At 42.3% G+C, this 13,979-nt stretch overlaps 1 protein-coding gene across 1 annotated transcript; it reads right to left on the bottom strand.

The window, feature by feature from the left end:
• Positions 1–709: 709 nt before the first annotated feature.
• NPTX2 (neuronal pentraxin 2) lies at positions 710–12,703 on the bottom strand. Its single transcript, XM_075165216.1, has 5 exons — positions 12,133–12,703; positions 9,793–10,009; positions 6,048–6,292; positions 4,258–4,437; positions 710–2,355 (listed from the first exon to the last, which is right to left on the bottom strand). Exons 1-5 carry the CDS (start codon positions 12,583–12,585, stop codon positions 2,128–2,130), a joined length of 1,323 nt encoding a protein of 440 aa, XP_075021317.1. The 5' UTR covers positions 12,586–12,703; the 3' UTR covers positions 710–2,127.
• Positions 12,704–13,979: the final 1,276 nt, after the last annotated feature.

Below are 13,979 nucleotides of genomic sequence, written 5' to 3'. Positions count from 1 at the left end.
CAGGGATGAGGTGTCTGTTTTAAGGCCAATCAGAATGAGAATATTTGAAATCAAGCTGTGTAACGTTTCATAGAAACCTCAAACTCTCCATGGCCAGAGAAGGATGACAGAGCTGGATAAACATCTCTGCCCCAGGTGGCTGTTCTCTCACAGAGAGCGCTATCAGCTTGTTAGTTTACCAAGCAGAGTGTTTGGTTTACTGTCACACCCCATGGACGTTGCACTTCACAACTTCCCCTAGCGTAGTGCCTCTGCTATCACATTTCAACAAGTCATCTCATTGTTGAGCAGTGCTTTTCACACCGTTTTGGGCACTTAAGTTGCCTACAACTAGTGCTTTCACTCAGAAGGGGTCATAGTTTCAGTTTCTCACGATTGTAAAAATAAATATGAACACGTGCTGTGCCCCATCCCACTCCAATGAAACTGCTGCCTCCCAGGCCATGCCGTAGACCAGTGCCTGTGAGATCGCAGTGGTAGGAGACAGGTCTCAGCCTGAGCCTCAGACACCCGGCCACATCCAAACGTGGAAACACACACACCCGCCTAAGCCCCTTTTGGTTGAAGATCGTGATTTAAGACATTTAGGGAATAAAGAGAACTTCTTACAGGACTGTACTTCTATCAGTCTAGAGAGACAGTAGCTGAACTCATAGCAGCTATGAAAGAGAACATTGTGTCTTGTGTGACCATAAAGGAATTAAAAGACTCATTTTACAGTGCATTTTAATTAAAAGTTCATTATAAGAATTTTCTTTTAAGAACAGCATACTACATATTAATGGAAATATGCAACTTTATCCTACAAATGGGACTGTCACCATATTATTCTTACAATTCAAACATATGAAAAATAAAATATGATATTTAGCTTTATAAATTCCCCCTCCCCCCCTTTAAATAATTTTTCTTTTAAATAACAAAAGTATTAACTCTTTCCCAGTACAGTGCATTTGCTATCTGCGAGCCACAAACCAAGTAGTCACATCAATGCCAAAGAAACAGCAACATTGCTGGCAAAATATTGAGAGAAAATGATAAAAAAATATAGTAGTCAGCCCAGTGCTTACAGAAGAGACAGTCAACAAGAATTGGAAAAAACAGCACATTTTCATATTACATAGGACCATTATAATAACATAGAAAACAGTGCAGATGACTTATGCTGGAAAAATATATAGCGATTCTCAGCAAGCAGAAACTGAACTTTGGCACTTGCTCATAAAAAGGCCTTTCAAAGCAAAACAAAATGGAAATCCACTTCATCACAGCTTGTATATTTAAAAAAAAATAAAGACATTGTCTAAAGCAAGAGAAACAATAGAGAAAAGTTTACAAGCCAGGTCACTACGAATTCAGTACATTCAGCCTACAGAAAATACAAATACAATCTTTCATCCATCCATCCACCCTGGGATCCTGGCTAGCGAAAGACAGGCTTTGGGATAGAATCCTACCTGAAGCCTCACTATTTCAATGGAGCTATGCTGATCACACAGCCCTTTCTTCAAATTGAACTAGAATAGCATGTCTCAAATACATTGCCTCCTTATAAAATAAGGATTTCTAATCTGCAAATTAAAAAGCAAGACCCTTGCACTCAGACAGTGGCTTTTCTGCTCTATCCATAGTTGCACCGTAACCACTGTAGTGTAAGGATTAATTGATTTCTTTAAAAAGGGCTAAAAAAGAATGGCTTCAATTCAAAGGGGAGACTATAGACTGGAAGGAAGGATTCACATTTAGCCTCTTAATCTTAGCGCTTTGTCAGCACTGCACCTTATCAAAAGGCGTACTATAGTTAACATGTGCACGGCTGTTCCCCCTCCCTGACAGAGAGCTGATGTACTAGACTCGGGCCTAACCGAAAGGCTGCCGCAGCCCAAAGCATATTTTTGGATCAGGCCATAAGAAAGCAAGGGCTGCTCTAGCCAAGAAGTGCTTCTTTCATTGTCAGGCTCAATGCCCCAAACTAGCAGCTATCTTTGTACTGAGGCAGTTTACTCAATTTTTTTTATTCTTTTGAGGAGTTGAGATTGCGGAAGGGCAGAGAAAAAAAATAAGTGCTTTAGATTGCACAGAAGATTGTCCTACTAAAGGGGGCACTTGAATAGGAAACGATGGCAGCTATAAATCTAGCAGACGCTCTTCACATGTCTCCACAGGCCATTTAGTAGCACCTCCAAACACATCAACGTTGTTATCAACCCAGGGTATGATGTTGCCAGGCATGTTGGTAGAGCAGTTAGCAATATTCATGATGTCTTCAGCTTTTAAGACCCTGTCCCATATATTGAACTGGCTCATCTCCCCAACGAAGGCTTGAGTTGCATCAAATCTTCCTCCTACTGTGTCCTTTAGGCACACAAGAGTTAGATGAGAAGGTTATTTCAGCATTTTCTTCTTCAAACTTGAAGACCCTCCCCCCCAGCCACACTGCTAGAAGAAGGTGCAGAGCAAACAGAGACAAACAACTACAAGTTTCTAGAAGGGCTACTTTGAACAAGATGTTCTATGGAACAGTTGAAAGCTCCAATCTGAAATGTGCCAAAACAATTCAAAGCAAACAGTGGTAACTGTATACCATCACACAAAGGCTACAAATAACTAATGCTGCCCCCAAGGAGTAGAGCAGGAAGGCAGTTTTAAATATTGAGGCTAATTTAGGAGCCATTTTGCAAACTTGGCACAGGACAACTTCAGCAAGAACTGCTTAGATGTGTAAGATTACTCCAAAAGCTTTATGGCTATAGATTAAACTGTAACTGCAGTCCTTGACCAATTGTCTGCAACTGCCTATAAGATGCAATCTTTGGATCCAAATACACAGGCTTCTTCTGGTTGTACCCAATGACTAACTCAAACTTATACTGCATAAGCCTAGAAGTGTTTGCTTGCTCCATCCACTACTCACGGACAGAAATCGCACATTGTGTGTGATCACACTAACGTGAAACTGATAGCACAGGATAGAACCAAGCATAGTACAGGCAAATGGCATGGGAGAGTTACAGAAAAGCTGCCAGCCACTTAATAGTGAGCTGGAGCATCTGCTATGCAGAGTGTATTAGAATTCTGAATTTACCATTCTGTCATTTATGTCATGGATAAATATCTACTACAATCAGTATCAGGAAAAAACTCATTTTTCATTGCCCCATTGTGAACCTGGGAATCCTGGAGAAAGCCTATTTCCTGCTACTCATTACATTTTTTTTTTTTTTTAAGTAAATGTATAATCATACAAAGAACAGGTAGAGAAAAAATGTGAAGAGCCCCACAATTCATAGGCAACAGCTTAACAAGATGTTAACTGGAAGAGTGAGATTCAAAATCCTTTGTTATTTTTCAATATTCAAAAAGGACTTATCCTTAACCTCACGAATGCTTTCTGTTGGCAGTACTAATATTCAAACTTTATTAGCATTTGCATTAGGAGACTTATTTATCTACATCTTTTACGAGAAACCAAATGTCTGATTTAGAGTTCATCCCTTTGACTTCAGACTCATCTTTAAAGTAGACATCAAATTCTGAATGAGTGACAGACTCCACTATTCTAAAAACATGTTACATACCTGAAAAGCTGCAGAATTCAGTCTGCAGGGAGTTCTCCGTAGCAGGCCAAATTATAAAAGATCCTGATATACCCACAAGCACTCCAGTGCGCATAGTTGTTGGTCCCCTCACCCCCATACACACACTTTCCTTGGTCTATTCCAGGGCTCAAGGACTAACATTCTTACTATTCTTGGGATAATGAGGAAAGGAAGGGGGAAAACCAGTAAACTGCTAAGGGGGATAGTCAATTTGGCTTCAATTAAAAAAAATTAAAACAAATCAAAGCAATTGTACTCGGTCCGCTTTCAGCAAGCTCCTTTTTGACTGCTCATACAACAGCGCTGGCCAATTCTGTAACTTCAGTGGCCACATTGCTGGTTACCAGCAATCTAGCTCAAAGGATTTAATTTAAGGCATTATTCAGATCACTGATGAAGTTGCACACTGTAGCATTAAGAGTGGGAATAGGAAGAGCTGCAACATGAATATTCTGAATATTTAATAAATGAAACAAAATATACCAATGTGTGATTGCATTAAGTATTTGTTGCTTTGTTTTAATCTTTCTGATACTGTGTATACAACAGGACCAAGTGTTTAACAAAGAAATTTTCCCACAGCTGCTGTTTGTTTGGGGAGTTTTGATTTTTTTTTTTTTTTTTTTTTTAAAACCCTGGAACACTGTAATTCACTTACCTGTTCCTGACCCAGGATCAAGACACCTCCAGGTTTAATTGGGTGCCAAGGAGCAAGATTCTCCCCAGTGCCAAGCTTCTCTCCATCCTGAAAAGCCTCCCACATTCCATCTCTGGTTGTCCATGTTATACAGATATGATGCCATTTTCCATCACTAATGAAGAGAGGGAGCTGGGCAACCTACAAAAAACAAGGAATAATACATGTTGCAAACAAAGTCTACCAGTTCAAGCACAACATTCAAAAAGGGACAGTATTTACTCCGTCCTCAGAAGCAAAAAACTTCAGAGGCAGAAGTTAATCCACATCTTTCTACTTTGTTCCAGCCCTCCTGTACTCAGGAATACAGCCATACTTTTTATTCTAGACATGAGTCTGTTTCATCTAGAATCAAGTGACACAAGTACCAAAGTCTAAGGTGCTATCAATCCACTGAACCTGCATATTAATCTGTGGCATTTGTTGTTTAAATCTCAAGTTAAAGTGCTTAGTCCTAACTTTCCATCCAGTACTCATGTTAAGTTTCTCTTAAAGGGGTTTGCCTGCACCATTTGCAGTAACAACTCTGACAAATGGATCTGCCTGCTTCCAGTAAAACTTGTGGGAACTGTTACGTAGGCCTCCAAATAAGGAGGGATTATGCTCCTTTAGGAATTTGATCTGAAAACTTAAAGTCAACATAAAGACACAAATGCAGCGGGCTATGGAACAGCTATGATGTAGGAAAAAAAAGCCTCACAGAACAGTAGTAGTACTGACATAATATTGAAGAGAAAAAGTTATTTCTAAGGATAAGCAGACTCAAGTTTCCTTCTCTTCCACAAACCATTAAAAATAATCAGCTTTTCACTTTTATTTATTTGGGAGGATGATAGGACTGTTAAAAGTCCTTAACTAGCCACATGACTGAACGACCTGAGTTGAGTTGTGTTGTAGATCTGTAAACACCTGATCCCTCAGAGGGCAGCGAGTTACTAGGAAACCTAACAGGCCAAAAAAAAGCAAGGGGTGGTGCCTGAAGGCAAGCTATGCTACACTGCAGCCTGGCCAAGTTAAGAATCTGGTTTTGCTCACATTGATTCAAATCAAGTCACTTAGCTACCATCAGCTATATACATGTCATAGCTAGCCCAAACTGAAGGTAGGGAGAAAGGAAGTATTTATAATCTGTTTTAATGCCAAGTTTCAACGGGTCTTGTTTTCCTCAAGCCTCATTCTGAAGCTTGTCAGAAACCATCAGTGGTGTGAAGTAGTGTAAGACAGTTGTTGCTTTTTGTATCTAAAGTCTGAAAAACTTGTATTTAAACTGATGATCAGTCACTTAAACATAACAAAACCAGCCACAATTACATGCTTTTTGCTCTCTGTCTTCTGCCAGATTCATTTTAACATAACTGAACTTCTAGGATTAGAAAGATAGAATACTGCAACTGGCTTAGATCTCACAGGTTTTGCAGTAGCGTGGCTTCAAATATTGTTTCTGTTTCATAAAACAAACAAGCAGCCAAGATCTGCTTGTACATTCAGAGGACAAGCATAAGTGTGTGCACATCCGGATGTCATGTTGCTTTGTCTCAACATGCAAATACACGTACCATTTGACTTTGTCTCAAGTACTTTTATGAACTTGCAACAAACAGATGGATTACAACAGACAAGTAGACACTACCATCTCAAAGGCCTAGAGCTGGCTTCTCTCAGAGAGAATGAAAAAGTTACTAGAGAGGTACCAAGAGTTCGGGCCTTATTCTGATAATGTAGACAATAAAGAAGAGTTAGTTAATTCTCACCTTATCATTAATTAGAAGTTCAATTGGATTATTCCCCCATTCTATGAGGACAATTTCATTAGCCTGGCCAGGAACAGCATATGAGAATGGAGTGCCAATTCCAGGAGAAGCACTTGATCGCAACCACAAGCATACAGTAAAAGCATACAGCTCTGGCAGAGTCTTCTTGATCTTCCCATATAAGTAGTTTGTGCGAAGAGGAAGGGAGACTTTGAATTCATCAGGTGACTTAAATGCACTGTTACCTAGAATTACATTGAGCAAGAAAAACTTTTAACATTAAACAAAACAATATAGTCGTAATAAGAAACAATATAATTGATATTGAGAATCATTGGAATTTTAATCACTTCAGTGAGGTACACAAAAAAAATATATTGAAGTAGTATTACTGAATGTTGATTTTGCAGCACAAAAAATACACTTAGATTTTATATACATCATGCTAATTACTGAGCTTATTTTTCCTGTTCATTTAGAGCAAAAGAATAGATTGCAGACAACTAATGAGAGGCTGTTAAGTATTTTCTTTCTTCATTGCTTAGTTCATGGCTGGAGGCCTGCCTATTTCAAACAATTCAAACTGTTTTAAAAGATATTTACTGTTACTAAACATGGATTCTCTGGTATGTTCATTATTAAAGCATCACAGTACTTCAAAAACAGTATTTCTTTTCCTACTACTGCTACACAGGGAGCTAGCAGCAGCATCCCCATTTTACAGATAGCAGGCTGAGAAACAGGTTGATGCTCTCATTTTGGATGGCCAATCTGAAATAAGAAAAAGCTGACATATTCCAGAAAGCAAAGTTAAATTTAGTAGAACTGATTTGTGTCCCGTAGACAAATCAGGAGGAGACCTGAACAAAAATATAAAGCTCAAGTTCAAAGTGACCTGAAGAAAAATGCAATATAAAGTTATGAACTACAAAAACATAAGACATTTGTTTTAATATAAAAGCAGAAATTATTATTTCGCTTTTTCTAAAAGATGTCATAAAAACCAGCGAGATATTCCATAGAGATGTTTATGAAATTGAGAACTCTTAAGACCAAAACTTTCTGAAGTTGCAATACTCTGTATTATATACTTTGTGTATACTTCTGATGTAGGTGCTTACAAGTAATTTTCTAGAATTAAATATTAAGAGAGAAATCCCACATTGTGACACAAAATAAAACCCCATAGTTCTGTAGTAGAGTGTCACCCTCAACCTTTTAGCAACCTGTTCTTCTGAATCCCACTCATTCCTTTACTCACATTCCTGAAACAAATTCAATCCCCTTGCCAAACTTCACACTCCAATCCAAATGAAGAGCTGTTGTTGCAAAAAGGTTGCCACAATTTTCAAATGTAATTTTTAAACTGTTGGCATTCTCTCAGTTCCCATTCTCAGAAGCAACTGAAGTGTTTTGACTGCATTTTTCACAGAACGAGGGGGTGGAAGAAGAAAAAGCTTGTCTGAGGCTTGCATCTGTCTTGAGGAACTTACAGACCAAAACCTGAAATATTCTAAATTTTAAGCAAAAAAAAACCCAGGGTCTTAGGGTTCATGTTGAGCAACCTCCACTAGGCTGGTACAACCATCTCACATATTAAAAAAAAGAAATACTCCATTAAGAGCATTAGTCACTATGTGAAAGAGCTTAACAAAGCAATAATGGGTTGGAAAAAAACAAAAAATGTTCATCTTTTTTGTATTTTTCGGTTTGTTCTCATGACTTGAAAACATCCACAAGTCCAAATGATAACAAGATCCTCCTGTTCTGGGCAATGGGCACATACACAGGATAAGACAATCCTTTTCCTAAAGAATCTAAATTATTTTTGGACAAGGTGGGCAAGGAATAGTTATTCCCTTTTAGAGATGGAGAAAATAGATTTAGACATAGCAAGTGACTTGTTCATGTCTCCAGCATAACTAGAAATCACATTTAAGTCCAGGCACTATTAGTTGCAGGATTATTCCTCCACCCAGTCCTGCTTTTTAATGCGTCATCTACTGCTGTCAATGGAGACAACCAGCGAAGGAATTACCAGAAGACTTTGGGAATCACAACAGTTGTACAAACTTCAAACTCTTCTGCCCCACTGGTAACTAAAGACAGCTGTCACAGCAGACAGAAAAGTCCAAAGTTCATAGTGTCACCTTATAAGGTTAGTTTTTCCTCCATTTAGTTAGTCTCAGGACAACAAGGAGCTTATGACACTCTAGTTGTCAGGAAGAGATGCTAAACAATGTGGCATTTAAAATAAAAGCACAATAGAAATAGTATTTTCAAAAGAGGTCAGATCACTTCAAATATCGTCTGCATTTAATCTACAAAATCATTAAGTTCTTAGATCATTATTACCCTCACTTTGATTTGACAGAGGAACCAAAGGCACAGAACAGCTATGCTGCACTGTAATAGAGAGCAAATTACACAACTAAAAGAAAGCCTGTATCTTGGTTCCCGGCCCAAATTCTTCACTTCCCTGGAGACTTATAAGACAGCCCTCTCTCCCTACAAAAGGTGTTCCCACCTTTTTTTTTTTTACCTAATTTTTAACCTAAATAAATTACACATTCTTGTTCTCCCACCACTCCCTTTCTCTTCCTGATGACTTGCTGATATGAGTCACATCTTCCAGAGACAAGGACTATCAATACTTGCCACACAAGATATTACCAGGCCACTAATTCTCTAAAACTTTAGTTGCAGTTTAGGCTTTATCTTAGCTCTCGGGAAATACTAAATGACAGAGCCAATAGAAGATCTCTTCTTCCTCCTTTCCTTTTCCCCTCCTTCACACTTTTTAAAACGAAAACAAAATAGATACAGTATTACACAAATGGATCCATTAGGCTGCATTTTAAAATTCATGAGATATGTATGTTTACACCATTTTGAAAGCATGTCCATTAAGGTGCTTTTAAGTGGAGAACCTATTCACCTTGGCAAATCATTTAAAGATTGGGCAGTGATGTTTACTAGTCCTACATAGTCCACTTTTTGGTGTATATAGTCAATACAGAAAGATAGTTCTGTTCTTTAGCTCATTTCCATGGGCATTTGTAATTCAAATAAACAGACTACTCAAGCATAGAGATCTCGGTAATAATTAATCTAAGTATCTGAATAAATGACTAGGATTAAGAGAGCGTCCCCCAGCGGCACCATGTGTAATCTACCGTAAATTCTAAAGGCTATCCGCTTCGGATAGGACACAATTCAAGTATCTGCAGTTACCCAAAGGCATAACCAGCAACAAAAGGAAAAACCACCAGCAATACTTCCAAAGCAGCAAGAAATGGTTCTGGTATAAAATACCATTCATTACATCAAAGACGCTAATTAAATTTAGCCCATATGATTTTCAGTCCCAATAAGGAAAGGCAGCTCTACTTAGATGTGTTCGTGGCATTATCTAGGTATTCACCTGACACCAATGTCATACTTCTTCCTATTTCCACTTGCCTCCTTATATATCTTTCCACCCACAAACACTAAGAGTTTCATCCTAACCACCCACATAGGCCAAATTAAAAGACAGGAAGCCAAAGCCACACAGAGGCCTGTCAAGTGGGAAGCCTGTGACAAAAGGAAAAAGGCAATCCAAGTATTTGCACTGTCACCTACCATTTAGTCCAGCATCTTAACTATCTTCCCCTCAAGGCCCACATTTAGACTACTGCACTAGAAGGAGGGAGTAAACAAAATTAATCAGCATGGGGAAGTGTTTAGATTCTGTGCAGATTACCTTTTTCTAATTCAGACACTCTTTCTAGCAATGCATTCAAGGCTGTCTCTGTCTTCTGCCGATGGGCTGACGTCTCATTATGAAGCAAAGACTTTTCATCCTCAAGCTCGGCCACTTTGCTCAGGAGTTGGCGTTCCAGGTCTCCAAGCCTCCGTTGAAGCATCTCTCGAAGGTCATTAGGCAGTGCTGCATATGACACATTGGCTCGGAGTTGATGCTTTAGGGGAAATGAGAAGAAAAAAAAAATTGTCATTTCTAAAACAGAAACTGTAAAATGCAGATATGCTCCTGATTCAAAGGGAAGAAAGCAAAATCACTGAGTTCTCCAGCAAGTACATGTGCTGGTTTTGCCTGGGATAGAGTTCATTTTCTTCATAGTAGCTAGTATGGGGCTATGTTTTGGATCTGTGCTGAAAACAGAGTTGATAACACAGGGGTGTTTTCCTCACTGCTGAGCAGTGCTTACACAGAGTCAAGGCCTTTGCTGCTCCTCACCCCACCCCACCAGCGAGGAGGCCAGGGGTGCACAAGAAGTTGGGAAGGGACACACCTGGGACAGCTGACCCCAACTGAGCAAAGGGATATTCCATACCATATGACGTCATGCTCAGCATATAAAGCTGGGGGAAGAAGAAGGAAGGGGGGGGGACATTCAGAGTGACGGCGTTTGTCTTCCCAAGTAACCATTACGCGTGATGGAGCTTTCCTGGAGATGGCTGAACACCTGCCTGCCGATGGGAAGCAGTGAATGAATTCCTTGGTTTGCTTTGCTTGTGTGCGCGGCTTTTGCTTTACCTATTAAACTGTCTTTATCTCAACCCGTGAGTTTTCTCATTTTTACTCTTCCGATTCTCTCCCCTATCCCACCAGAGGGGGAGTGAGCAAGCGGCTGCGTGGGGCTTAGTTGCCGGCTGGGGTTAAACCACAACAGTACGAAAGAGGCATTGCTTTTTAGCACTTGTCATGTTCAGTGCTTTTATCAGCACTGTAGCAAAGGAAGTCCTGAAACAAAAGGGCACTTTTGTTAGGGGCTTCAAGTGTTTCATCTGAAGGAGTCTTCATACATTTAAGTTCAATAAAATCGATGTAGGAAGCCAGGTCTGATGCAGTTTCATTAGTATGGGTATATGTGGCACATTAGTCAATTTTTGCTATACTTACAGCAAGTGACATTGCCAACTTAAGTAAACAGAAAAACAATTATTTCTTTTTAAATAAAAAATTAAGCTACTTCGAAAGCAAATTTACCAAATGAAAGTTTCCTCAGTTTTGATTTGCAGAGTAAAGAAGTCAGACGCTCTTTAGATCAACTGTAAGTATTAGCCAGTGAAAGTATTTTTATTTAAACTGCGAAAAAAATCCCCACACTCTCTCAAATAACACTGGTATCTTTAAGGATACTAAGAAACCAACGGTTCCACCTACCATATTATTCTAGTGGAGTTTCCCTTCTACAACCCTAAAAAAATGCCTCAAAAAGACAGTAACAGTAATAAAAGGATGTTACACTACCAGATCATTCAAAATTGTACTTGAAAGGCAGTCGAGAGCGTTTAGACCTCACAGAATAACCTTTAGGAAGTTACTCGCCATCCTCACAGCATCACTGACTGTTTGGAGGACAGCAGGACATGCATGTAGCTCTCAGGGTGTTTTTTCGAAAGCAAAACACAACATCCAGCATGATTCCTGTGGGAATACTCCCTACCAAATATTTCCATATGTGCCACTCAACCATGGGCACTGTCCAAAGGCTCACGGAAATCACTTATTGGTGGGCTTGGACCAAATCCCTTTTCTATTCACAGGCATACAGAATCAGGTTCTTTTTATTCTATGTCAGCTCTAAATACATCATCTTATCTCCACAATCTGCCCACAATCTCCTCATTACCACTGGTCTGTTCAACACCATATGCCAAGGTCTTACTGCCCAAGACATCAGCTTTGTACCTCAAACCCCATGAAGTCACATTCCCAGAGAGATTTAGACATATAGACATTTAGACACATTTAGACATAGTACAGAACACATTTAGACATAGTACAGAAACTAAGCAGGAAAACCATAATCTCCCCCCACCACTGGAAGAACACATTCACAGAGGAGCCCTTCAGGTTTTTTACCATTAAAGTGAGCAGATAAATAATCAAGAAAACAAGACAAGCCAACCAAGCCACTCACTCCCAGGGCTTGGCCAGTTTGGATTTATCTCCATAAAGATTAAGCACACTGGTTGTGTCCACCCAGCGGTCCAAAGCCACTGTTATACGCTAAGTCGTTCCAAGTTTCTACGCGGGTGGGCAGGGAGGCTGGCCCACCCCGTGCCCTGGCCCTACCTCCAGGCTCTCCAGCCGGTCCTTCAGGGTCTGCATGGTGCGGCTCAGCTGGTCGATGACCTGCGCCGGGTCCCGCGGCAGGTCACCCATGGTGTCCTTGCCCTTGCCCAGCTCCTTCTTCCACGTCCCCGTGGCAGACTTGCCGTCGGCGCCTTCGCAGCGGCTCAGCTTGCCGGTGAGCTCCCGGATGGCCTCCCGCTGGCTCCCGATGGTCTCCTTCTGCTGCAGGACGGTCTCCCGCAGCTGCAGCACCGTGGCTTTCAGCTCCTCCTCGGGGGGCAGCGCGCCGCCTTGCATGGGCACCGGGGGCAGCGGGCAGCCCGCGCCGGCGGCGTCCAGCGGCAGCGAGGTGCACACGAAGCGGCTCCCCGGCGGGCTCTCCTGGTCCCCCGCCGCCGCCCCCCGGCCGCCCGCGGCTACGGCGAGCAAGAGCCCGGCGACCACAGGCAACATCCCGGCTGGTGAGCGGGGCGACGGCTCGGAGGGGACGCCGGGGGGGCGGGGGCCGAGCCGGCCGCCGCGCTGACAGGAGGCCGGTCCCGCCGCCCCGTCCCGTCCCACTCCACACGCCGCTCCCGCGCCCGCCGCCGGCCCGCGGCTTTTATAGGCAGGGCGGGCGCGTGGGGGGGGGCGCCCGGCTCGCGCCGCGCGCGCTGGTTGGCTGCAGCCGGCGCTGACGCCGCGCGGTCCCGGGGGCCGGGGCTGTGCGGGGGGACCCGGCGGGACGGGACCGGCGGGCGGCGCGGGCGCAGCGGCGGGCGCGGGCGGGGATGGCGGCGAGGCGGCGGCAGGGGCGCCGCGCTCAGCCGCGGGGCGGTGACGCCCCGTCCGCCGGGCGATCCAGGCTGGAGGGCAGCCCAGGGGGTCTCCAGTCCAGCCTGCTGCTCAAAGCAGCGGCGGCCGGCGTCGGAGCGGGCGGCTCAGGGCTCTGTCCAGTCGGGTCCTGGAAACCTCCGAGGATGGAAACGGCACAGCCCCCCTGGGCAGCTGTGCCTCGGGTCCACGTCCCCTCGGGGAAAAAGCTCCTCCGTACATCCAGTCTGAACCTCTCTTCAACATGCACCCCTTGTCCCTTGTCCCCACACCACGCGCTGCGGTGAAGAGCCCGGCTCCATCTCGATGACCTCCTCTGCTGAATTCGCTCCAGCTTGTCGATGCCTTTCTTGTATTGGGGGGTCAAAACTGAACACAGTATCTCGACGTGATCCAACCAGCGATGAGCAAAGGGGATCATCGCTTTCCCTCGACCTGCTAATGCAGGCTCCTGCTAATGCAGCCTGGGACACTGTTGGCCTGGGCCAACTAGCTATTTGAGCTAAAAGATCATGCCGTCACAAAACCAAGATACGGTTCAAGTTATAGATCAGTATTCAAATTTATGATGGAGAGGAAAGGGACAGGGACATTTTAAGAAGGAGCTTCAGAAATTTTTGTAGAGTACCGTAAGACCATTGTTGGACCATAAGACCATTGTGGTTTTAGCTATATTGTTCATAGTATCCAGTATTTTTAATGCTGATCACAATTATTTTAAATTTATAATCTGTGAAGGCTTGTCTATTTTTCCAAGTGCTATACAAATATCAACTGAACAGTTCTTGCAAACTTCTTACGGATATACAATGAAAACTGTTACCTCTCCTGGAAAAATAGAGAAACAATTTCCTTAGGCATCAGCAGAGGCTGCTCTTAGGACTCTAAAACCTTTGAGTAGAATTTCAGATTTTTAGAAAGTTTATATATAGAAATTAAAGACATTTTACCATAGGGTGAGTAGCTATTACTATGAAATACATAACTTTTTAAATAATAATGAATAAAAATAAGGAATAAAGAATATTTCATGG

Source organism: Calonectris borealis, chromosome 16 (assembly GCF_964195595.1).
Source record: "Calonectris borealis chromosome 16, bCalBor7.hap1.2, whole genome shotgun sequence".
In the NCBI taxonomy this organism is placed as follows: Eukaryota; Metazoa; Chordata; class Aves; order Procellariiformes; family Procellariidae; genus Calonectris; species Calonectris borealis.
Note: the sequence above shows the minus strand (reverse complement) of the source record. Positions and strands in the feature narration are given on the sequence as shown.